The 27,113-nt window shown below is 41.4% G+C and overlaps 1 protein-coding gene and 1 long non-coding RNA gene across 9 annotated transcripts in view; one reads left to right on the top strand and one right to left on the bottom strand.

Moving 5' to 3' along the window:
- Nucleotides 1-13,492, top strand: part of ITPR1 (inositol 1,4,5-trisphosphate receptor type 1) — a 308,099-nt gene extending 294,607 nt beyond the window's left edge. For all 8 annotated transcript variants that reach the window (XM_057507152.1, XM_057507144.1, XM_057507135.1 and 5 more), the window contains 2 exons: nucleotides 5,370-5,531; nucleotides 12,158-13,492. In XM_057507152.1, coding sequence (XP_057363135.1) covers nucleotides 5,370-5,531; nucleotides 12,158-12,244 — 249 coding nt within the window. In that variant the 3' untranslated portion in view covers nucleotides 12,245-13,492. The remainder of the gene's footprint in view (nucleotides 1-5,369; nucleotides 5,532-12,157) is intronic.
- The window catches only part of LOC130684860 (uncharacterized), a 41,289-nt gene continuing 19,549 nt past the window's right edge, over nucleotides 5,374-27,113 (bottom strand). Inside the window, exons 3-5 of the long non-coding RNA XR_008999185.1 lie at nucleotides 13,622-13,791; nucleotides 10,187-10,223; nucleotides 5,374-5,510 (exon numbers count right to left, since the gene is read on the bottom strand). This is a non-coding gene — a long non-coding RNA (uncharacterized LOC130684860). The remainder of the gene's footprint in view (nucleotides 5,511-10,186; nucleotides 10,224-13,621; nucleotides 13,792-27,113) is intronic.

The following is a 27,113-nucleotide window of genomic DNA, read 5'->3' as shown; positions in this document are numbered from 1 at the left end:
TCCTCTCAGACACACACACACACACACACACACACACACACACTCACACTCACACTCACACACTCACACACTCCCCACACCCCACCCTCTTTCCAGTCAAGGACATTTCAAGAGGTCAGTGCCACCCCCGCGTCTAAAACTTCAGTGTTTGCCTTGGCAGGGACTTTTCCAACTTTACCTAGAAAAGAACTAACCAGAACCTTAGCACTTGTGGCCAGCCTGCTTCCGGCTGTGGCTTCAGTCAGTTGTCTGCTCTGACAGAGGATGCACTGGCTGTGACGGGAACTGCTCTAGGCTGGATTGCAGGAGGACCAGGCCGACAGTGCCTAATGGCTGCGGTATGTGAGATGCCAGCAGCGAGAAGGGCAAGGGAAGGACAGAGGGACGTCCCAGACGCAGGGACAGATGCTCGGGGAACCCACAGCCTCCCCCACTCACCCTCCTGACCATATACACCCCCCAAGATGAACTCACGTATAAACAAATGTCTTAGTTGAAGGTGACTTTCCCAAAAATGCAGCAGAAGCCAAAACACGGAGGCATGTTTTGGATCTTGAATAGACCATAAAGGGGAGATTCTGCAAACATTTGTAGACCTTCAGACTCGGGCTGGAAAGCCATGGGCAACGGGCTTCAGGGGAGCTGTGGAGCGTTCACACGGGCACAGTGTCCTGTATGTGGGTCTGAGGGCAACAGAAAGTGACTAAATCCAGGGGTTCCTGCTCTGCCCCTGTACTAGTAACTGAGATAGTCTAAACATTTCTATTTAAAGATTCAAGATTCCCTGCAAGGGGGAGCCTGGTGCTGAGGAAGCTTACACTGCATCACAGCTGATCCTAATGCACAGGCGCAAGATCAAATGGAAACCGAGAGAACAGTTTGGCTAGAATCGCTAATTAATTTTAACTACTAGACACTCCCTGGTAATTTGAGATTTGACTTAGCAGCTCAGGATGATTATTAAAATACAGGCAACACCTAGCACTCACCTTTGGGGACCTACCCATCTCGGGGCATAAAAGCTAACAAGACATGCCATCCAGAGACTTCAATTCTCTGCAGTTGAACTTGTTCCCCCATGGTTTAGGATTTTGGTGGGATCCCCCCTCAGATTTCATTGTTAAGATATTGAGGCTGGAAAAGCCAATGAGGAAGAACCTGTAGGATGGTAAAACTGGTAAATATGTAGACCAGGAAATCCTTTTCCTCCCTTTGTGCTGAAAGACACTGGTGAAATAGAAAATGAAGGTTTATCCCTCCAGTGGGGTACATGGCCCCACCTGGCCTGTGGCCAAGTATGACAGTTCTTTAAAATCTTGTCTTTTATCTTTAAAATCTGATCCAACTCATGTTCTGCGCCAGGGCTTATTTTGAGTTTTAATAGAAAAATATTTCCAATTGTCTAGCATTGACTAAAGTGGACATTCTAAGAAGATGCATTATTTCTGCTTGTGGCTTTCTGTACCCCTTGGGCAGGGCCTCCATGCCCCAGGAACACAGGCATCAATAGCAGCACAGATAAAGCAAACACCACCAATATCTGAGTGCATTTCCTCAGCTGCTGCGGCGAGGCACACAGACGCCAGCACAGCCCTTTTCAGGCCAGTGCACCCATTCGTACGCCCAGCAGACGCTGCAAGCACCCAGAGCTTAGAGCTGGGCTACACGGAGCCCCACAAAGCCAAGAACCACGCCCTGACACCAGCTGCAACACCCCCATCCTTGCATTAAAGCACTTGGGGGCAGAGACCTCGACTTCCTCATCTCCAGACCCTCAGCACTCAGCCCTGTGCCAGACACAGAAATTATCAGTGTTCAGGAAAATAGCTGTTGGGTGACATCTGTGCATTTTGCATTTGTTGCAAGGCCTTTCTGAAACCACTGCTTGGGAGTCCAGGAATCATAGATGCCATGCAAGAAGGTGAGATCTGCCACAGAAACATTTTCAGCTTAAACTCTATAGTCTTTGGTCACTTGCTATTAGAATAAGGAAAAGAAACTTAAATTTAAGCCATGTGCAGACTCTTGCATTGATTTTCTGTATTCTTTGGAAGACTTCATCAATGTGGACTCTTATTTAGAAATCTGTTTTGTATTTTTATGGGGGTGTGGTGGAGGGTTGCCAAACAAATGAACATGGGAAAATCTGAGAGCCAGGTTTTAGGTAACTCTCTAACCATTTAAGGCAGGTTAGCATTAATCTGCATGTCAGTAGTAAGTTAGCTCCTAGGCGGGTTCCAGCTATGGAAGCATGCCCTTGTCCTCTCCCTACTCTCCCCTCCCCCTACGTCTTGCCAGGTGGGTGATGCTCACAGGTCCTCCAGACCACCTCCTCTCCTTTCCTTCCCTCTGCCACCCCCTTGTCCAGGCCCTCCTTGTTCCATGGCCCCGTGACTCAGGTCTAGCCCCCTTGTGACCCTGGTTATTCTACAGTCTGAGCTGCCTCTACTGGTCTGCCCTCATCTCCAGTTCTGGCCAGACTGGCTTCCTCACCTTGCCAGTCTCCTCTCTGCTGAGAAAGCCCCCATGCCCCCTTACCCCCCACCCCCCACCCCGGTTCAATGCATTTCAAAGATGGGGCCAGCTGTCCACGGCCACTGGTAGCTGGTTCTCCTCTGAGCCTGCTCTGTTCCATTCTTTGTTCATCTAATTCTCCCCTCTCCTTAAGTAAACTGCAAATCCTTGATGGCAGGGACCCACCTCATGGTCAGCTGTCAAAGCCCTCTCCACTGTAAGGAGGCCCAGGAGGCAGCGACCATGTGCATGGGGCTCACTGCTGTCCTTGGCACCAAGCACATGAGCAAAGTGCTCCTTAAGGATTCACTGAATATGTAATATTTTTAAAAGTATTTTCCTCCGAAAGAGCTAATAGTGCTTATACTTTTGGTTAGAATTCAAAGTGTCATCAAATAATTCCACCCTGAAATACACCTACTAGCAGCAGTTTACAGTCTGTAAATACCAGGCAATTCTCGGGCTCCCCTTTGAAGTAGAGGACTTTGTTCTCTCCTCCTTCCCGAAGACAAGTTCCTCTCCCTTTCAGGGCTCAGTGGTTTGCACTATAGATAGGACTGTGGGATTCATGATTCTGAACTCCCTCCTGGCATGGCATTCTGTCACATCCCAGTGCACAGTGTGTCTAGATGCTCCTCAGAGGCGGACAATAAGTAGGTGTTGGATCTGTCCGCACCTCCAGGTTCCGTCTGCAGATGTGTCGCCAGCCCCATGAGCATCTGGGGCTCTGCTAGCTGGGGGAGCCCCGTGTGTGAGGTCTTCCCGCAGCTGTGCCTTAAGTTCGCAGTGCCGTCCACCCGGCCCACACCCTCGCCTCCGTGCACAGGCCAGTTGGCTCTAGTGAGAGTGAGTCATCAGCAGCCTCCTGTCCCCTGTGCGTGTCCTCTCCTGAACACTTAGGGGCATGTTTCCCTTAGAGTTGCGTGGACCTTGAACCTGGGCTATTTCCTCTGTGGGCTGACCAAGGAGCAGTGAGCATAATCCATCAGTGACAGGTTCTAGTGTCAGTGATGTTGACACTGTCAATACCAAGCTTAAATGTTTTCACGTCTGCTCTCCGTCTTTTCTTTGCAGTAGACACATAGGAGAAAACCATTTAGATTTCTAATTGGAAATTAGGCTGGTCGTCTTTGAAATGGGATATTTTGCCTCAACGGTCATTTGTCGTTGCTCTGTGTTGGGAAAACAAGGGAAATTAATACCAGCCACCATGGAGTTACATGTGAATGTGTTGTCTGTCACAGGCTATTCAGTAACAAGAGTAAAGATCATCATTCTTCTGCCCCAGCAGTCATTCTAAGCACTGAGGTTTGCTATTTAAGCATCTGTTATCAGGGCCCATGCAGGAAAGAGTTAGCTTCTCATTCTTCCCTTCCGCAAACATTTATCAAGACTGCGGCATTCTAGTCACTACACTGAGGTGGTTCCTGCACTCGTGATGCTGAGAGGCGAGTGAGTTCCTACTTACCCAGACTGCCCAGGTTTTTAAACAAGTGTGCTAAGGTGGAGTGAGGCCATGCTGCCAGGCCGGGAGGCTAGGCTGCCTCACTCGTATTTTCCAGCTCGTTCTTGTTTGGCTTCTATGTTGCTAGATCACCTTAGGTCAAGACAGTTTGATGGTCTCACTTGCTTTTTAATATGTGCACATGTCTTATGGAATTTTGTGTTTGATTTTAAGTATGTTGGTGCCTTCTACTGTATACAACCGAGGTTGGCAAACTCCAGCTGATGGGCCAAACCCAGCCTGCCACCACCAGCATTTGTAAATGGTCTGATTGGAACTCAGCTACAACTCTTCATTTATGCATTGTCTATGGCTGCTTTCTGGGGCTACGATGGCAGTCACTGTGGCAGAGGGTCCGCAAGGCTGAGGCTGTTTGCTGTCAAAATAGTGACAGGAAAATTCTGCCTACCCCTGGTGTACACAGAGCAGTAACAAATTCTGTGTGTGTATTGGTGGGGACAAGGGCTACGGGCGGCAGGGAAGCGGGGCGTGATTTGTGTTAGAATGTCTCCTACAATTCACCCTGACAAGATCAGCATGGTCCAGGTGAGGAGTGACACCAGACAGATAGGGAATTGAGTCAGATTTCTTCCCCTTAGCTCGTGCTGCTTAACCTTTTCTTACTGTTCATTCCTGTCTCTGTACTGAACTTACCTATGAGGCACACTTTTTAGGAGAAGGCCTATGTGGGCAGAAGGAAGTGGGGGGCGCATAAGAGTCTTGCTGGCTCTTACCCAGCAGTGGACAAAGACGGAGGTGGACAGGGCAGGAGATTGGATGGGCCTTCCTTACACCAATGGGCAGCACGTAACTATTTCCGGCTGGAAGGAAAAGGAAACAAGAGCACCCTCGAGGAGTGGTTCCATGGGCTCTCCAGGAGGGTGGAGTCTAGAGCAGTCGGACGCAGAGGGATGGCAAGTACAGCCGCCAGAGGCAGGAGAGTTGCTGTTTGAGGATGGTGATGGTTGCACAACAATGTAAATGCACTGAATCCCCGCAAGCTGCACACCTAAAAAATGAGTTACATGGTAAATTTGTGTTATACATATATTTTCTTTGCCACAGTTTTAAAATTGTGGCCATGTCATTGGCAAAGATCAGAGACTCAGTAGCAGTACTCACATTTGCAGATTAGGAATCTTATTTGGAGACCTACTTCTTCCCCTATATTTAATTTCAAAGTGACTACTTCCAAGAATCAAGAAAGTTCAGTTATACTCAAGTAAGATATTTACTGTATAGTTAAAATAATCTGCAACAAACAGAGATGGGCTAATAGAAGATGCACAGTATGATTGCCTTTCTCGTCTCATAGAAATGATCCTCATTTTTTTTTTAATGTGAATTCCAGGAAAGAAACCTTGACTGGTTCCCAAGGATGAGAGCCATGTCCTTGGTCAGCAGCGACTCCGAAGGAGAACAGAATGAGCTGAGGAACCTGCAGGAGAAGCTGGAGTCCACCATGAAGCTTGTCACTAATCTTTCCGGGCAGCTGTCAGAATTAAAAGACCAGGTAAGAGAAGACATCCCGTGGTCTACACACACACAGGTGCACTGCCATCTGTAGCAAATTCGATGAAAAACTTCAGTAGAGATCAGGCCAAAAGGTTATCATTTCCATCATGCCTGGACAGGAATGGCTCCGGGGGCCAAAAGACCAGTTCATTTACTCACCAGTTTCTGCCCCCACCCCACAGCATCCCCTCACTGCCCTTTTACAGGATGAGCCCTGACACTGCTTTCAGTACTGCTAAGGACAAGGTTTTAAGATGAAAAAAACAGAAAATGCAAGCTACTTCAATGAAGTGCTGTACAAAAAATAAGGATTATAAAGCTATACTCTTTATTTACTGCCAGAACATTAAAAGCTGGTGGTAGTTTTGCTCCCTAGCTCTCAAATCAATCAACTCTTCACCCAAGATGTTTAAATTCCTCATCTTGGGATGAACCATAGTCATGAAAAAGCTCTTTTTGGTTCAGTCACTGGCCCTGTGCTTCCTGAGTATCTGCCAGTCCAGGCATTATTCCAGGTGCTGGGGGGTAAAAGCGCAAACAGAGACCCCTGCTCCCTCTCCAAAAGACAAATACTTTGACCCTTTTAGTAAGTCTACTCCATAGGCAAGATTATCAGTTTCACACGGGAATCATCATCAGGCAAGGCTGCCATGGAGGTGAGTTACAAGATGGGCCCACAGGTGATGTATTAAGCTCAGGTACTTAACCAGGGAAAACCCCATCTAGAATGAAGTCTTCTTGGAGATGGTTTACAGAGAGCACTTTTAACAATCCTACTGTGAATTACATTTCTTTTCCAACTAAAGTATTCCAAGCTGGGTCCCCAAGATACCACTTAGCCTCAACGTTCTTTTCTTTCCTGTGTATTAAGATCCAAATAATAAAGAGTGCGGAGAACAGAAGGCCTTCTTGATGCAGGCCATCTCGAGTGCTGAGCTTGGCAACTCCCTCCCATGAGTAGTGACCTAACTAGACCACACTGCTTAGTATTTTATAAGCTTTGTACCCCTACTGCCAAATGCTCGCAGGACTAAACTGACACATGAGTACGCTGTCTGCTACAGCGTTTCTCCCCTTGAAGGGTGAGGGCAACTTCTCAGTGCATCTAGCGCGTCAGGAACCCTGTCCCTTTTCAGAGAGCTGTGGCTACAGGAATCTCAGCTAAATCAGATGTTTTCAATTAGATGCCAAAAATCTTACAGAAATTGATCTGATACAGATTTAGTTAGCTAAAGGAACTGTGCAGCTTTCCATAAAGCAGAGTCATTTTAAAATGTGTCTGAGACAAAATGATTGTCAGGTATTCTGTGGTGATAAACGCCATACAAGTCCTCCTCTGCAGGCTCGGCCTCTCCTTTCAACGCTAAGGATCTGCTGTTTTCATTTGCTCACTGAGGCCAATTCTGAAGTTGCTTCAATGCACACTGTGCAGACCAGTGGGCCTGGTCGGAGGGGCGGGGTGAGCCGAGAGCCAGCAGGAGGGCGCACAGGGGTAGGAGCGCACCCAGCATGGCAGGAGGGGTCTCTCCTAATTCCCTCCTTTTCTGGAGGATGATACTGATACTGAGGTACACATAAGGCTGTTAGGCTGGAACTCCTGATCTGCCAGGCTGAATTTCGTTTTTCTGTGATATGTGTTTTCATTTGTTTTGTTTTGCCACGGTACCCTGTTTAAATCCTTAGTTATTTTCTTACTCATTTTTTTTTTAAGAGCCTTTAAGTTTCAGAAGTCACATCGCATTTCAACACTATAGAGCACACACTCATTGCCATTTTATACAATTGAGCATTGCAGGGGCTTAACTTTTTTAAATATCCAAGGTGGAATTGTCTCTGAAGCCTAAATTTAGGTTTAAAATATGTAAAAACGATTACATTTGGGTGAAGGCTCACTGAGTAACATTAAAACCAGTATGGTTTCAACCCTAATGTTTTCTGTTTTGAAGTTGGCAGTTGGATCCACTTTTTAGAAGGCGTTTTCCCTGTGAATGAATTTGAAATTGAACTTTTTTCCTTGAGAGACAGTATAGGTTAAAAGGAAGTAGGAAGAAACCTGTAATATATTCTCAAGTTCCTTTACCAGGATTGATTTGCTTAGGTTTTAAGGTGCCCTGAATTTCAGGAAAAATTCACCATAGCTGCTTTTACTGGGCATAATTTGCTTCTTTCACAAGGAATTAGTCAACGTTTTCTTTTGATTAGGTAACTTCTAACAAAGCTTTAATGTACTTGTTTCAGAATCAACTTGTTGAAAAGATTTGAATTTTTCTTAAGTTGCTCTGCATGAAAAAAAAAATCACACATATATATTAGAGAATTCCTGGTTCTTAAATGGTAATCATGAGGATTCCTGCCTTCTAAAGGCAAAAAAAGTTTTTGAATTAAAAAGCTCCATGAATGATTAATGAGCACCAAACTTCGTAACAGATATTTTTTAAAACAGCTATGAGAGAATACCATTCACTGGTAACAGTGCTAGAAAACACAAAAATTGCTTCATCACTAAGATATTTTGTAGATCTTCTGGTCCAAAAGCCAGCATAATGGGGCAATGATCTTTGAAATGTGAATGTCTGTGGTTCTCTTGAAATACTAATTTAAGGGGGAAAAGTTCTTGTCCAGGATATCAGGAAAACCTGGTTTAGTGATGTCATTTTTTGTGTTACTGGCAAGAACATTCGATTGGAATTGCTATTCTGGGTGTTAATGGTGCATCTCAAGTTTGCCCTCCCAAGAGATTCTGAATGCTAAATGTGATTCTCTTACATTCTTACTCCAAGGAGAACTAATGTAAGAACCTATTTTTTGTTTGCATCTTTCCTTCACAATGCAAAAGGTCAAATACTGTGAGAAAGGTTTACTCTCTTGAAAATGTGATGGCTTCCTATAGGACAGTGACCCTTATGTAGTGTTGTCAGGAATGTAAGAAGTGCTTGAAACTTCAGATATTAGGATATAAGTGTTTGGCCTTTCTCAAGCAAAACATGAACTGCTTAAGGCAGGCAGGAGTAACACAAGATTAGAGTAATTGCCTGGAGATGAAAAATGAAATGTTAAACACACCTTATTGGCCATCTGTGTTCCCAACACAGTGCTTGAGCCACAAGAGGACTAATGTCACCATCTGCCCTCTAGGGTCCCATAGGCCTCTAAAAACATGACGTACCAGGTAAAGTTCTATGACCCAAGGCCTGAAATAAGGACAGAGAGGTCGTCCTGTGTGAGGTGTGGAGTAAGAGGAGTTCAGCTTCTACAATCATAGAAGCAGGTGACTTGTGCAGTCACCGACACAGTGTTGGGGGCGTCTCAGGTAAGGACTGAGCCTGAGCAGAGGCACAAAAGCGCCTGGCATATTTGAGGGATGGCAAGAGGTGCTGGTCAATTCTGTTCATTCCCTGAACCACCATTTATGGGACACCTTTAGCCAGGTGCAGCCCTAGGTATGGGGATTACAAAGGTGAAGAAAACCTGTTCTTGTTCTTCATCATGGTAAGTACATAACAGAAGTGTGAACAGACAGCTCCAAGAAGGAAGCAATTCACTCAGCCTAATTTTACAGAGAGATCTGGAGTAATTGCCACAGAAACTTCTGATCGTCCTGCGGGAATTTGGTTTCAAAGCTTGAGAACAAGTTTACCAAGTGGAATAGTGGGCCGGGCATTAGGGATCTACTTTAAGGAAGTGAACAAATATCTGCACATAATTTACATCAGTATAATTGTGCTCAAGAGATGCTTTCGTCTTATGGGTTACAAGCATAACTGGTTTTATAAGACTGAAAATTCTGCACTATAGAATCTGAGTAGCCAAGACCTTCCTGTGCCAGCCTTGAATCGGTTAGAGGCCAGTACTGGTGGATTAAAATTTGCTCATTTGTACTCTACACTTTGTGTAGACTACATGAATGATCTTCCCCATGTCTGGCTGCATCTGATTGGTAAAACTACACTATTCTTTGCTTCTAGTTTAGGCTGTCAAAAGGAGGAATGCTGAAACACAGCTAATCTCTGTATTTATATGTAACTTGCTTCGTAAGTTCATCCTTAGCTAAATGGGAATTCTGAATGTATCTACTAAGTGGGAGATTTCACACTATTCAAGATAGGTATTTTTAAACTATTAGATTCAGATTGTAGGTAACTATTCAAAATTTTGTTTGAAATGTCCAGAGAGAATCTATGTGAGCACATGCACTAATGGGCCAGGGAAACCTAACTAGCCAGCAGTGTTGACCCTTGGTTTTTTTACAGGCCAGATTTAGGGGATTTTGTTCTCTGTGACTGCAGCTGAGTGATGGCTAAACATTTCCACAGTTGTCCTCTTCCTTCTCACTTATTAGTCACTTAAATGACAGCCATTCTGCCTAAAAGGCCATGGTTGATCAAAAGAAAATTCAGACATTTTAGAAAAGTGACTTATGTACCAGACTACGTTTTTTAAAAAAGTGTTCAAGTACATGAAAATATTTGAAAATATTACCCCGAGTGATCCTGGCCTGCTTCACAGGTAATCAGAGAAGAGCTCTACAGAGGTGCACTGTGGTGCCAGTCCAGCATCCCCTTGCAACTTGTTAGAAATGCAAATTCACAGGCCCTATGCTAGGCCTACTGAATCAGAAACTCTGTGGGCCTTTTGATCTGTGTTTTAACATACCTGGGCGAGCAACTGTGAGACACACCGAAGTTTAATTCTAGAGAAACAGAAAACAAAATTAGATAGGGATATACTAGGGACTTGTAGTTACCAGGAATGTGAGTCCCTGGGAAACAAATCAGCCACTCACCTACATCATAGGAAGTTCTAAAGTTTACAAGGGAGGAAGGGATCATTACCTTAGGAAGACACACCTAGAAAATTAGAATAGGGCTGACCACAAATGAAGTGGCAGCTGTAGAAGTGGGAAGGAAGCTGTACCATCAGTGGAAGATTAATTTGCTACAGAGATTTCAATCTGGGGGTTATTCATTCATGGTCTCAAAGCCTCTAAAACTGTAAAGTCAAGAAAAGCTGATTTAATGAACAGGTATAAGGAAGGATATGCATCCATAAAAGGTCACCTCAAATACATTAATAGAAAAAGTAGAGAAAAGGCTAAGTGGAGCCTTTGAATAATCATCCAAAAGGGGCTGACCCACCAAGATTCCTAAATCCATTAGAATGTTTGACATGAGTAAACTTGGTTACCTGCAGGAAGAAGGTGAGGTAAGTATCTATGGTATCAAGAATGAATTACTGATTACATTATAATCTAACTGAATTTATTCCATGGGTCATACTAGGCTGTTCTTCCTCAGCTGAATATGTAAAGTGTAGTGTTTAACAATCAAAGATCTGTCATTCATCTTAGGAAGCTTTAGAGGCTAACTGGAATATCATGATTCAATTCATTATTAAAACTTACCTTTTGGAAATAGTCATTCCTTGTCAATCTTCTCCTCAGCCAAAAAAACAGTATCTTGATTTGAAAGGGAAACTGCTATGTCTTGCAGAAGAAAACATTACCACTTTAAAACTGAACCTAGATAAGTTACCCTTGTTTTAGGTTCTCAGGATATTTTATACCAAATGAAAACTGAGCTTTACATACAACCTCTCAATTTTCCACCTATGGGAGAAGAACTTATACTGCTATTTGTATAAATGAAGGAACAGACTTTGAGAAGTTCAATAAAATAAAACTATAGGGAAATAGGTCTGATTCCTTCTACTACTACACCCTAATTCCTCTCTAATTTTAGGAAATCAGAAATCTAGGAGCAGGACTTTTAGATGACAATTGAGTATATAGTCCATATAGACTTACCTTATTTGACTTAAACTCCCAGCATCAAATCCAGAGCTGGAACTAATGGGCTTAAGAAAACTGTTAATGTAGAGAATTAAATGTGCCCTAAAATACCAAGAGCAAAGCTAGATACCCACCAACATAAGAGCTGATTTAGTTTGGCAGCCACATGAATAGTAACAAACCCTTATTTTTTGTTTTGAAAGCACTTTTTTACTTGACCAGTCTCAGGAAATGGTCTTTCCTGACCTTAAGTAATCCTCGGTGTTTGTGGGTGGCAAGGAAGAGTTACCACTGAGTGCCTGAGGATTGGAGATGTGAAGACAGTCCATCTTCCTAGACATGATAGCTAATTTTTTTTCTCTCAAACCCAAACTACTCAGGAATCATTGGAGAAAAGGGATCAGGCACCTGCCCCCTGAAGGCCATGGGCATAACCCCACTGAAACCTGGAAATCTCAACCCTGCTTCCCTTGAGCATGTGGTGTTGGGCATGTTACTGTCCTATGAAGCCACCATTTTCCAATGAGCCTTTACATCATTTGGAAATGGATTTAGGAAACAAGAATCCTGTGCTTTTAGTGTTTGTTTCTTTATGAAACAAACAGCAAGCCACACTTCTGAACATCACATTGTATGACTACGGCACAGAATTTCCCATGCTGCCTAGGAAGAGGTCCTTTTTGAGGTTCTATGTGTTTGATTTACTGACGGTACACTATTTGTAGAAAGTAGGTTTCAGTATAAACCATAACCACAGAAGTAAATCTATGGTTCAGTATATGATTTGACGTACAGGAAGTGTCTGGGTCTAATGATGAAACTTTTTAACTTTCCAGATGACAGAACAAAGGAAGCAGAAACAAAGAATTGGTCTTCTAGGACATCCTCCTCACATGAATGTCAACCCACAGCAACCAGCATAAGCAAATGAAATAAAGGAATCCTATTTACCTTTTCAAATTACTGTTGGTGTGGGCATGGCTAATTAATTCTGATTCACCCACAGAAGTTATATTTCTGCTTAGTACAGTTGTAAATACTCAGTTTTATACTGTATGTATATGATTGCTACTCTAAAGGTTTGGATATATGTATTGTAATTAGAATTGTTGGCATGATGAAATTTCATTTGTGCCAAAAATATTAAAAATGCCTTTTTTGGAAGGACTGAGGAAAGCACCTGATTTGCACTTGAACCAGATTATAGATTTAAAAGTATATGACATGTATTTTGTATTTAAAACTAGAATAGCCAGTATTTATGTTTTTTATAAACCTGTGCAATACGAATTATGCAATCACAAAAAATTTGTAACCCCTGAGTATCCTACAGGGAGCGCACATCTTTGAAGCTGGTGTGTTAATAGTATGTAATAAATGGTTAAATATCAAATGATGCTGCTGCCAAAAATCATATTAATAGTGAGTTTCAGGCCCCTGGGCATTTTGTACCATGTAATTATCCTGTGGTGATACTGTTTCTCGTTGCTAGTGGCTTTAGCCTCTGTCTTATAGTGACAGTGCTCCAAGTCTATGGCCTGTCAAGTCAGCATTCATTTTAAGACAAACAACTTTAGTTTCAAAGATACTTTTAAGCTTCTGAATTCATCATTAGACTACTTCTTTAAATAAGGGAGCTAAATTAGAAGCTCAGACTTTATCTTGTGAGGTTAATGAATTTTTAAAGGGAACTTTTTATGCAATGTTTGGATAAACGCACATTGCTGGCCAATCAATGTCATCTCCCAGGTGAATTTTGGTTATAAAGAAATAAATAAATGATGGTCTCTAGATTATCTAGTCCAAACAGTAGAGTTGATTTTTTTTCATCTGAACCAAACATGCTACAGTAGCTAAGAAGTATTAAACTATACACATCCATATAGAAATACAACATGATCTATCCCAGTAGAACTCATAGCTGAACACTGACATATTACTCTTGCAAAAGAGCCACGTTTTAGTTTTATTTCTATGTTACGATTTCTTGATGGATGAAAAGTATGAAAGGAAACTTTTATATCTGTTGCCTAGTTTTGTACATGGATCTCATTTTACAAGAGACTCTCTCTGCAAAGAAGTTTAAAAATGTATTGAAAGCAGAGTTCTGAAATGAGTAGTTTGTAAATGCATATATAAAAATATTTAATAAATGATGCAGAATAATATACGGTGACCGACTCGTGGCCTTCATTTTGCCATGTCTTTGTGTCTTAAGAGCTATCCCAAATACATAGTTTCCTTAGGACCACTTCAAAGGACAACTGGTTGATCACCAGATCAGTGCAGAAAATGCTCACCTGATCACTAACCCTGAGGAGCTCTACTTGTGGTATTCAGGGAGTGTTTAGTACAATGTTCATCGGCTCTTCCAGACGAGGGGCTGCCAGCCAGCTGGTCACGAGCACTGCGGCGACCATCGTAAAGTCGGGGGAGCTCTGCCAAGGCTACCGCCTCCCGGGCTTCCCATCTGCAATGTAGAAGAGCCACAAACAGTTGAAATTTGTTTTTGTCCCTGGCTAGTGGTCAGAGTCCTTCTGCAAGACAAAACTTGTTCCTTCCTCAAAGCAATACACACCCGGGCTGCTCTTCTACCACTGATTTTCTCCGGGCTTTAGTAAAGAGTAATAACTACCACCCAATGTTGGGAACTAGGTCAGGATTAAAAATTCCAGTTAAATGACTATACATTCGATAACTTGAAAAAACAAATGAATAATTTTCCAGTCAGCACAGCCTATCTCCACAAAATTTTTCCATGATAAGGAAAGCCCAAGATACACACTTGTATCTATAAACAAGAGTCATCCGTGCTGACCCCACCACATGAGCTCCAGGCAGCAAGGACCTGCTCTTGCTCGGGTTTCCCTTTGATCTCCAGGCTGCCCGGCACAATGTGTGGGTGGCTCGTCTTCCAAGTCCCATCCCGTTCACTGAAAAGCTCTGCATTGACATGTCCAGGTTACAACTTTTACAGGTTTCTCATGTTTCATTTGAATCCTGTCACTTATGATATACATCTTCATTCAATTTGCCAGCTTCAGCAGAAAAGTAACTTGGAATGGCACTCCACCCTACATGTGGTACATCCTACCCTAGGAGTTTGGGCGTGAACACAAAGCTCGTATAATTGAAACATGAAGTTTGTGAAGTTAAATCTCCTGCGGCCTTTGATGTGTGTGATTGTGATGTCACCTTTCTCCAGACACTGCTTTTTTCAACACCTCTTCCAAGGACTGAGGTCCAAGTCCCTTTCAAAGTTACTTAACCAGATAAAGAATCAGTGTTCTTAGGCTGAGTAACAAATATGGTAGTATAGTGCTAACATGCAAGAAAAGTCTTTTTTGCTTTATTTAAAAGTTTGCTCTAGCAACAATTCAAATTTCAAGATTTTGTCCATTTCTTTATTCACTAAACCACTGGTTAAAGGATCTGAGAGATTTCATTCCACTTTAACATTTATAATACCTTGCCCTGTCCCTAAAATTGTGTAGTGATAAGTATTTTTCCCTACAAGTAAAGTTTCTGCTCTTTTTCTGCTGGGTTCTAAAGTTTGAGATTATACTCTACCCTGTACAGGTTTTCTTAGAACTGTATCTGTCTTTACATCCCCCAAACACATACAAAACCCTTCTTTTATTTCATTCTTTAAATATTTGACTCAACCTACATGGTTTGTTTACAATTTCATGTTCCTTATTCATTGTTCTTCATTCACCCAGTTTCTTTAGTTGGTTGTACTTTCTGAAAATGAACTGATTGATTTTGGTTCTTCAAAAACTGCTCTTTCACCCTGTTTAAGTATTTCCTAGCATAAATTACAGAGCAAGCATACGTTATATGTGGACACTAACCAGCAGTTCAGTGTTTGCACCAGCAAACTAAACAAAGCTTTACTTAGGTGCAAGTGGGAAATTATGAAGACCTTTACAATACACTAAGGAATTAAACCACTCAAAAGTCAACTCTAGATTTCTGTATCCTTCTACTGTGGATGGCTTTGATAATGTACTAATGAGAATTGGCCTGAAAGTGTCTGATAATCACTTTAAGGCTAATCATGAGAACATTGGTGTGACTTACACTCTGCATAGTCCTTCAAAAATATTAAATACAAAAGGCCTAACTACATACTCACAGACGTACACGAGGTTGTTGCTAAAATAATGTTTTTACAGATTTTTTAAGGTGAAATATGGGCTTCACAGAAAGCTTAAGTTATGTAACAATAAAAGTCCCCTTTATGTAAGACAGGATATAGTAACAAAGGACTCCTACCGAATGCTCCTGAGACAATATGCTCTATCGCCCAGACCACAGAGCAGGAGCGATAAGATATCTTATTTAAAGAAAAGAACTTAAACCTTAGAGAGGTAAAGTAACTTGCCCAAGGACTTAGCTCCAAAATAAAAAGAGGTCTCCTGGCTTAGCCAAATACAGGCAGAGCTCTTCCCACTTGCGATCTTTTCAAAATAGGGTGGTAGTGCCTTAGCAGAGGCCACTTCCCCAGCAGTTCTCCCTCTACAGAAAGCTCTCAGCAGAGTTGTATTGTGTGCTGTAACACAAATGATTTGCTTTCTTTTCAAATCTTTCACAAGCAGATCCACAAATTGGAAAGTATTGAATGTTGATACTTTGTCAAGACTGAAAACTTTGTGGCAAAGATAAGAAGCTCCTAAAATCTCAATCTTCTATAACTACAAGTCACACATAAATACCTCTTAACTGACTTTTTCACAGGGACAATGTGTTCTCATTCCAGGAGCCTTTCTCCAAGTGAAAATATTCAGATACAGAATATGGTGTCCTATCCTACTGCAGGAGGAGATGTTTATTAGCAAACTCTGCTTTGCTGTTCTTATACTGATAATTTGTTAACAGTCAACTAGAATGTTGGAAAACCCCCATAAAGATTTCGATTTTACAGAAAGTACCCAAAATTCCACCAGTTTTGCATCACAAAGTAGTGGTTAAAGTAAAGTTTTGAGTAAAATGCCATGTGTGTGGTTTTTGTGGGTGGCTGTGGCTCAGAGTGACTATTAGGCCTCATCAGCTGCCTACGGGGAGAGCTAGGATGGCAATTATAACTGAAGACAATTCTGATCGTCGTAATAAACATTTTTCCATCTTTGGTACTGGATGCCACACTTAGCAATGCATGCAACCTAAAGGCTGATTTAGAAGCATAACTAGCTTTCAAGTCTGGACCCCAAAGCCCACCAAAATGAAGCAAAGAAAAAGGCAGACCTCCAGCACCTGGTCACCCCTGGCAGTGCTAAGGGACCACAGACTCTCCCAGTGCTGGAACTGTCACCTCATTCGGTGACACAAATCTCTGGCTTAACTAGGGTACTGCATGAAAAATAAAAAATTACCAAAGGAGAAACTTACGATACTTTAAGGTCAAACTGGTGTGAAAGAGAATCCTAACACCTAACACCTAGAAGTGAAACTGCATCATCCCGTCCCGGGCCTGGAAAGAAAAAAGAGAGCTACAAACCACTGTAGAGTAAGAATGCAGAGTTTGAGAAAACCCCTAAGGTGAATTCTGAAAAACAGAAAAAAGAGTCCACAGCGTAAGTGCATGCTGTGTGCAAGACCTGCTGGCGGAAAGGGTTTGCCAGCGTCTCTGTGATGACCTCACGGGAGATGGCTGGTCCCATGTAAAGAATGGAACATAGGGCGATGCAGGAATGTAACCTGTTCACTATGCGACTTCAGCCAGTTACTTCACCCTTTCTGCACCTATTTTTCTCTGAGTATCTCCAAAGGTCTTGTCGGAAGCTTTCTGTACAAGTGCTCTGGAAGAAAAATACTAAAGATGTGGTATGAGATTAGGACAAGGACTCTGGAAACACACAAGATTTGGGGGGCTCGGTATCAGTTTACTTAAGAGCCCACATGGCAGCAGGGTGGGATGAGAGGAACACAGACCTTGAAATCTGTGAGAATCTCCAGACCAGACCTTCCACTTCAATGCTGTGACTCTGAGTGAGCTCCTGAATCACTGTCATTTGCACCCCCTGCCTAAGCAGTGGAACGTACTTCTTTGGGCACTAATGAGCATCAGAACAGACCATGTGCCACAAGTGCCTAGTAGCTACCCGACAACGCGCTATTTGCCATTCCTTTGCGACAGAGTCCCTTCCTTTTTCTCATAGCTATTAACAATCTCAGCTAAGTATCGCATGACCAAAGCTGCTTTCTCTTTCTGTCAAACGGGCCTAATGTTATTAACGTGGGATCCTAAATCCTCGTGGGGTTTTTTTTTAGCATTAAAAAATTTTTATTTTGGTATCATTAATATACAATTACATGAGCAACATTATGAGTCTAGACTCCCCACATCATCAAGTCTAAATCCTTGTGTTTTAACATGACACGTTTGGGCTATAGCAAGTCATTTTTTGAACTATTTTTTCACATCGAAATTGTTTTATCAATAAGAACTGAATTAATAAAGAAAAATAACTATCATACAGCTCATGACTTCCATGCAGTTACTCTCCTAATTTGTGATCCATGTTGAATTCAAATCTGACTTTTCAAGAACATCTTCCTCGAAAGATGTTTCCTCTTAGGGACGGATGATGATCTATTTCCTTAGTTTACAAAGTGTTTTCACCTCTATTCTCCTCCTCAATAATTTCAAGGGTCCTAAGGAGGTTACAACTTCCTAATGATCCCTTATCACTTGTGATCCTAAATCCTGTGGCAACCCAATTCTCATCATCTCCTCTCTCCCTATTCCACGACACCCTAGTGTCCCCATCAGTATTCTCCACCCTCTGTCTCCAAAACACATCAACACCTGGGTGTTGTGAAGAGCAGAAATCTACTGGAGGGAGACTGTAGCAGTGATTAGGGAATTAGTTAAAACTGTGAATCAGACCTCCAAGCTCCCTGCCCCCTCCCTTCTCTGCCACCGGAGTAGCTATCCTCATCTCTGGTCTATGCTAGGGCCCACTCTCTCACTACCCTGGTCAAACAAAAGCAAAATAAAAAATTCCCTCCAGCTTCAAGTAAAAACTAAAAATTCCTGTTTCTTTATTACACAGAGCAATTTTAGCCCCCAGGTCCTCACCACTCCCATCTCCATTAGCCCTTTGCTTTGACCAAAGGGGGAAGAAAAAAAAAAAAAGACTGATTCTCCTGTCCTTTCCTTCCAATTCAAAAAGCAACCAGCTTTTAAAATAGCATTCTCTTTTCTTCCTGATACATCTCTAACCTACAGAAGAAAAAAATCAGGTTAGAAAGGTGAAGTGATTTGCTAGTCTAGAACATCAGACCTGAGATTCAAAAGCAGAACACCTGATCACATATACATTCTTCTTTATGCCATTGCTTCCCTCTGCCAGATGCAGTCCTGCCGATGACACCCTGGGGCCTCCACCTCTACCCTGCCACCCATCTGGGGAAGATCGGCAGATACCAGATACAGGTTCTAAGAGATACAAAGGGAAGTAAGAGGTCTGAAAGGTAAGGGCTGCAACTAATTCATTTCTGTATTGTAGGTACCCAGAACCATTCCTGCCAAACAAAGGGGCTTAATAAATTTGGGCGGGGGGAGAATTCTTTGCAAACAAACCTTCACTTAACCGGCTTTAGGGCAATGGAGACAACATCAAGGAGGACTCTTTCATTAAGGAAGGGATATCTAGCAGTGGCCCAAAGGGAGTTGCATACAGAACTAACCATCAGGCAATCATTACTCTTTTTGCTGCTAATTGGCCATTTAATCCTATAACTAAGCATTAATCATGCTTCTGGCTCCAGTGTCCTGCTTCACAACTCAAACTACCCCCAGGGCTCCCTCTCACCCAGTGACCCCAATCTCTTTCTTCCTTCTTCTTCCAATTCTTACAACTGATAAAGCTGTGGTTGTGTTGTTTGCAGGAATGTGTAAGTTCAGACCCCCTTGTACCTCCCTACTCCTCTCTCCAGTCCCCCGCCCCATCTAACAGTGCTAAAGACACTCCCTCAACAATCCATGCAGGATGAGGGCACTTCCCAGATGATAACCACACCTTTTAGGCAACACAAGGAAATTCTGGCCATTTGGGTGACAAAGAATTATGGTTCCTTTAACATATGAACATACATACAACGTGGATACATCTCAGAAGACAGACTCAAAAGGATACACAGTGTGTTGTTCCCTGTATATGACATTCTGTAAAAGGCAACACTAGAGGGACAGATCAGATGAGTGATTGCCAGAGACAGGAGGTTTTGGAAGGTGATTTGTTACAAAGGACACTATTACATTGGGCAATGGGAAACCTTCAGTGTGTTGGTAGTTATGTGACTATATAAGCTTCTCAAAATTCACAAAACTATAACCAAAAAGGGTAAATCATACTATATGCAAATTATGCCTCCATAAACGTGACTTTAAAGAGGTTTTAAAAACTAGTGGTGGGGGCAGTAGGGGATAAAGGGCCAGGCCAAGAATTTGCATGTTTAACCTGCTCCCAGGTGACTCTGATGCAGGCTTCCACAGTCCATGTTCAGAGAAGCATTGCTAACGTTTGGGTTGTGTCCCAATACCTTCATCCTTTTTGGCATGTACAATGTGCATGTGTTTTGAACTGATCATTTCAGAACTTGGTAGGAGGGTAAAGGTAAAGAATTTGCCCACTGGGGAGCCCGGTAGGGCTGGCAGTGACATGGGGTGATCCTGCTATTAAAAAATTGTCAGTACTTTAGAACTTGTAAAAAGAACTGTCTTGTAGTTATGCTGCATTCATTTTCTATTGCTGACATAACAGATTACCAAAAACTTACTGGCCTAAGACAACACAAATTCACTATTTTATGCTTCCTGTGGTCCAAGTGTAAAATGGGTTGGCAGGGCTGCATTCTGTCTGGACGCGTAAAGGGAGAATCCATTTCCTTAACTTTTTCACCTTCTGTAGGAGCTGCCTGCATTCCTAGGCTTGTAGCCTGCTCCCATCTTCAAAGCCAGAAGTGGGTGGACACATTCTTTGCATGCTCTATCACACTGACTGGTGCTTCTGCCCCCCTCTTTCATTTATTAGGACTATTGTGATTTACACAAATCCCACTTGGGTAATCCAGGAAGTCTCCCCATGTCAAAATCCTTAAAATAATCCTTTCTGCAAAATACCTTTTGCCATGTAAGGTAACATATTCTCAGGGTTTGGGGGGCATTAGGATGTGGCCATCTGTAAGGGTGCCATCATTCTGCCAACCACAGATGCCTAAGCAGAATCTGAGCAGGTGCTTCGGTTTAAGACAAGAAAAACAGATCACCTATTTTCAAACTTAACTGATTTGAATACAATTAAGAAAGTCACATTGTCTTATGATTTAAACAGGCTGAACAAGTTAGTTCATTAACAGGTCATACAAACTGATTTAAGTTATACATGATTGCCTAAGAGCCTGTTACTTCCTTTACCTTTCCTATTGATACTTTAGGACAATCAGAAACAATTTTAAGAAAAGTGTGTTTGCTGTTTTAGACCCACATACACACATCTCATTTTCCTCAGGTTTTCCCTGTGAGGATTAGCACCTAAAAGTAAGACAGACCCAGTGTGGTACAAGGAAAACAAAAGTGGACAAACTTCCCAACCTTATAATCCTTGCTGATGGGGTTGGGGTGCAGAGTGGGTAAAGAGCTGACACATACTTATGTAAAATTAGAAAATTTAAATACTATGTCATCCCTATCTCTTCTTTGATGGTTCTATTCAAATTTTTGCTCACTTTTTCTTTTGTTTCTGAATTTTGCCATGTTTTGTTTTTCTATTCCAGTTGCCATATCTTATTCAAAGATGTGTTTTGCAAATATTCTTTTCCTGGTCTCTGGCTCCTCTTTTTATGTCCTTAGAGCTATTTGAAGACCAAAGGTTTTTAATTTTGATGAAATTCCACTTATCAATTTTTTTTCATCTATGGTTCATGTTCTTTTTGGGACCTAAGAAACCATTGCCTAAGATCACAAATATTTTCTCCAATGTGTTCCTCTGGAACTGCAACATATAATAGAGTTTTCTGCAATGATGGAAATGTGCTATAATCCAAGCTAACCAATGCATTAGCTGCATGAGGATGTGACATGTGGTTAGAACAACTAAGAGCTAAATTTTAAATTTTTATTTAAATTATTCAAATTCAAATAGCCACATGTGACTACCATATGGACAGGAAGTTCTAGAAGAGTTTAGTTTTAGATTTTACATTTTGGTCTGTGATACATTTTGAATTAATTTTTGTATATGTTTGAGGTAGGGGTCAGGGTTCATTTTTTAAAACATGGACATTCATTTATTCTAGCACCATTTTCTGAAAAAACTACTCCAATGAGCTATCATGGCACCTTTGTCCAAAAGCAACTGACCATGTTATGTCTATTTCTGGACTCTATATACTGTTCCATTGACCTATCTATCTGTCCTTTCACAAATATCACATTGTCTTCATATATGGTCAACAGGTCTTCACAAGGATACCAAGGATACACAATGGGGAAAAGATAGTCTCAACAAATGGTGCTGGGAAAAGGCATGCAAAAGAATGAAACTTCACCTTTATTTTATGACAGACACAAAAATTAACTCAAAATGGATAAAAGACTTAAATGTAAGACCTGAAACTGTAAAACTCCAACAAGAAAAGATATGGGAAAGCCTTCATGACTTTGGTTACAGCAATGATTTCCTGAATATGACACCAACAGAACAGGTAACAACAGCAGAAATACACAAGATGGGACTTGTCAACAACAGCACAAAAGACCCCAAATAGCTAAAGCAATCTTGATAAAGAACATATCACACTCCCTGATTTCAAGCTGTACTACAAAGCTACAGTAATCAAAACAATATGCTACTGACACCAAAAAAGATATATGGATCAATGAAACAGAACAGAGTCCAGAAATAAATCCATGCCTATATGTTCAATTAATATATGACAAAGGAAGCAAGAATATACAATGGGAAAAGACAGTTTCTTCAATAAATGGTGTTGGGAAAACTGGGCAGCTACATGCAAAACAGTGAAATTGGACTACTGTCTAACACTATACATAAAAATAAATTTGAAAGACCTAAATATAAGACCTGAAACCATAAAACTACCAATAGAAACCACAGGCAGTAAACTCTTCGACATTGGCAGAGTACCTGAACAGACATTTTCCCAAAGAAGAACTACAGATAGACAACAAGCACATGAAAAGATGCTCCATACCGCTAATCATCAAGGAAAAGCAAATCAAAACCACAATGACACCACCTCATACCAATCAGAATGGCTGATATCAACTAGGCAAAAAATAACAAGTGTTGGGGAGGATGTAAAGAACAGGAACCCTCCTACACTGCTGGTGGAATGTAAATTGGTGCAGCCACTGTGGAAAGCAGTATGGAGGTTCCTCAAAAAACTAAAAATAGAAATACCATACAACCCACTTCTAGGAATTTACCTGAAGAAAGCAAAATCACTGATTTGAAAAAATATATGTACCCCTATGCTTATTACCACATTACTTGCAAAAGTCAAGACATGGAAGCAACCAAAATGTCCATCAACAGATGAATGAGTAAAGTAGTAGTACATATATATAAAGGAATATTATTCAGCCTTAAAAAAGAAAGAATTCTTAGCATTTGCAACAACATGGATGGACCTACAGGGCATTATGCTGAGTAAAATAATCCAGGTAGATACCACATGATTTCACTTATTTGTGGAATCTAAAAACAAAACAAAGCAAATGAACAAAATAGACTCACTATGCACACTGAGAAGAGACTGGTGGTTACCATGGAGGAGGGGTTGGAATTGGTGTGTTATTTAGGTAAAGGGAATAAAGAGGCACAAAAATCCCAATTATAATACAAATTAGCCATGGGGATGAAAGTATAGTACAGAGAATATAGTCAATAACACAATAATATCTTAAAGAAAAAAAAACATGAAAAAAAACCCTCTATGGCAAATGAAACAATCAGTAGAGTGAAAAGGGAAGGCACATTTGCTAATTTATAAGGAGCTAACATCCAAAATATGTAAGGAACTCCTACAACACAATAACAAAAAAACTCAAGTAACTTGATTAAAAAATAGGCAAAAATATTTGAACAGATACTTCTCCCAAGAAAATATACAAATGACCAACAGATATATGAAAAGATGCTCAACATCACTAAACATAAGGGAAATGCAAATCAAAACCATGATGATACCACCCCACACATGTCAGAATGGCCATTATCAAGAAATCAGAAAATAACAAGTGTTGACAAGAATGTGGATAAACTGGAACCCCTGTGCACTGTCAGTGGGAATATAAAATGGTATAGACTATGAAGAAGAGTATAGGGGTTCCTCAAAAAATTAGAAATAAAACTACTACATGACCCAGCAATTTCATTTCTTTGTACTAAACCTAAGAACTGAAATCAGGATCTCAGCCGGCCATGCTCCCAGGCTCACTGCAGCATTGTTCCTCGTAGCCAAGACTAGGAACAGCCTCAATGTCTGGTCAAAGATGAATGGACACAGAAACATGGTCTACACATACAGTGGAATATTATTCAGCCATAAAAAGGAAGGAAATCCTGTCATATGCCACAAAATGGATGAAACTTGAGGACATTATGCTAAGTGAAATAAGCCAGATGCAGAAGGCCAAATATCACATGATTACACTTACATGAAGCATCTAAAGTAGCAAAGTATCAGAACAGAAAGCAGAGAATTTGGGAAGATGGCAGAGTAGAAGTCACTGTGATAACCTCCTCCCACGTACACACTGAGGTAACAACTACATGTAATACAACTCAGACTGAAAACAACCTAACAGAACACTTTTCACAGTTAATGACAAAGAGAAGGCCACATCAAGAAGGGTAAAAGGGGCACAGCCATAATCAGGATGGAAACCCTTCCCCCACCCCAGCCCATAAATGGGAAAGAATGAGGTACAGAAGGGTGAGGGGATAAAGCACTATGCTGAGCATGCCTGGCCCTGGGAATCTGCACCTAGAAAATGAGCTCCATAATGTCTGGCTTTGAAAATCCGTGGGGTTTAACACTGCAAGCTTTGAAAACATCAGTGGGGCTTAAGTCTGGGAGAGCAGGAAAGCTGTGGAAGGCTGCATCTACACTCGTGGAGGGCCAGTGTGCGGTGAGGATTGGTCTGAGACCCAACACAGAAGCAGCAGTTTGAAAAGAGACTTATTAACTTTTGGGACATGTGCTGGGAGAGTCAGGGATCCACAGGAGCTTTCTCAAGGGGAGGAGGGGCTCACTGTTTTTCTTGCCCTCCCTCACCCTAGTTTGCTGAACACCTGCAGGGCCCAGTTTTTATACTATCTACAATACTAGCACTGCTTTCCTACCATTTCCCTGTAGACTTACCCCAACCAACCTGCCTAACCTGGCAGGTGCCCCTCCAATGCAACTACTACCCCACCCACCAGCATACGTGCAGTAGTCTCTTCGGGATTGCTGAGGACTGGCCCCGCCCACCAGCACATAGGCAGGGGCTGCAGCTAAGCCTTTTAGTCAGCCACACCCACCAGGACACCTGCAAGGAGTGAGCCTTTTAAACCAGTGCAACTGAGGAAATCATGCCAGTCATTGCTGACAGCCAGGCAAAGGGCCAGCCTCACCCACCCAGTCACTCACAGCAGTCACAGCTTGACCACAGCAGGAGGGGGCACAGAGCACACAGAAGGGACACCCCTGGAGCACCTGGTTCTGGTGACCAGGAGGTACACTGCATTTCTGGGCACTAGAGATGGTTGCTACTTAAGGCCACTGCTTACAAACCAGGAGACATAGCTAACCTACCTAATCACAGAAACAAACACAAAGAGCCAGACAAAATGAGGAGGCAGAGGAACATGTTCCAATTGAAAGAACAAGGGAAAACCAGAAAAACTGCTAAATGAAATGGAAGTAAGCATTCTACCTGGTAAGAGTACAAAGTAATGGTCATAAAGATACTCACCAGACTGGAGAGAAGACTGGATGAACTCAGTGAGAAGTTCAACAAAGAGAGAGAAAATATAAAAACCAACTTGTCAGAGCTGAAGAATACAATAAGTGAAGAGAAAAATACACTAGAGGGAATCAACAGCAGATCAGAGAATGCAGAAGAACACATCAGTGATCTGGAAGACAGGGTAGTGAAAAACATCCAAGTGGAACAGCAGAAAGATAAAAAAAAATGTTTAAAAATGACATCCTGAGAGATCTCTCAGCAACTTCAAGTGAAACATTTGCATAATAGAGGTCCCACAAGGAGAAGAGAGAAATGGGTAGAAAATGTATTTGAAGAAAAAATAGTTGAACTTCCCTAACTGGGGAAAGAAAACAGACATTCAGGTCCAGGAAGCAGAGAGAACCCCAAACAGGATGAATCCAATAAGGCACATACCTAAGGCACATAATAATTAAAATGGCAAAGATTAGAGAGAGAATTGTAAAAACAGCAAGTAAAAAGCTGACATTTATATACAACAGAAATCCAATAAGGCTATTGGCTGAATTTTCAGCAGAAAGTTTGCAGACCAGAAAGGAGTGGAATGATATATTCAAACTGTTGAAAGGAAAATACCTACAACCAAGAATACCAAGCAAGGATATCATTCAGAATGGAAAAGAGAGAGACAGAGTTTCCCAGACAAAAGTTAAGACTTCATAATCACTAAACCAGCCTTACAAGAAATGTTGAAAAGACTTCTTTATGTAGAAAAGAAAAGGCCATAAATAAAAGAAAATTGGTAGAGTAAAAAATCTCCCAGGTAAAAATGAACATACAGTAAAGGTAGCAGACCAGTCCCTAACAGAGCTAGTATGAAGTTCAAAAGAAAAAAGTAATAAAATCAATTATATACATAAAAATTAGTCCAGACATACACAAAATTAAAATATGTAAATTATGACACTATATATACAGAAAATGCAGAGGGGGAACAATAAAAAGGTAGTGATTTTAGAATGTGTTTGACCTTAAGCAACTATTGCCTAATATAGACTGCTATATATATATATAGGACACTGTATATGAACCTCACAGTAACCACAAACCAAAGGCCTGTAATAGATACATGAAAAAATAAAGAGAAAGGAATCCAAGCATGACACTAAAGAAAGGCATCAAATCACGAGGGAAGAGAGCAGGAGAAGAAAGGAACAGAGAATAACTACAAAAATAACCAGAATATAATTAACACCATGGCAACAAGTAGATACCTATCAATAATTACTTTAAAAATAAACAGACTAAAATGCTCTAATCAAAAGATACAGGGTGACACAAAAGTAAACTCAAAATGGATCAAAAACCTGAATGTAAGTCATGAAATCATAAAACTCTTAGAAGACAACACAGGCAAAAATCTCCTGAATATAAACATGAGCAACTTTTTCCTGAACGCATCTCCTGGAGCAAGGGAAACAAAAGCAAAAATGAACTCATGGGACTACATCAAACTTAAAAGCTTCTGTACAGCAAAGGACACCATCAACAGAACAAAAAGACATCCTACAGTATGGGAGAATATATTTGTAAACGACATACCCAACAAGAGGTTAACATTCGAAATATATAAAGAACTCACAGGCCTCAACACCCAAAAAGCAAATAACCCCATTAAAAAATGGGCAGAGGATATGAAGAGACAATTCTCCAAAGAAGAAATTCAGATGGCCAACAGACACATGAAAAGATGCTCCACATCACTAATCATAAGGGAAATTCAAATTAAAACCACAATGAGATATCACCTCACACCAGTAAGGATG

Source organism: Manis pentadactyla, chromosome 1 (genome assembly GCF_030020395.1).
Source record: "Manis pentadactyla isolate mManPen7 chromosome 1, mManPen7.hap1, whole genome shotgun sequence".
Classification (NCBI taxonomy): Eukaryota; Metazoa; Chordata; class Mammalia; order Pholidota; family Manidae; genus Manis; species Manis pentadactyla.
This window is presented reverse-complemented; position numbering and strand designations above follow the sequence as displayed.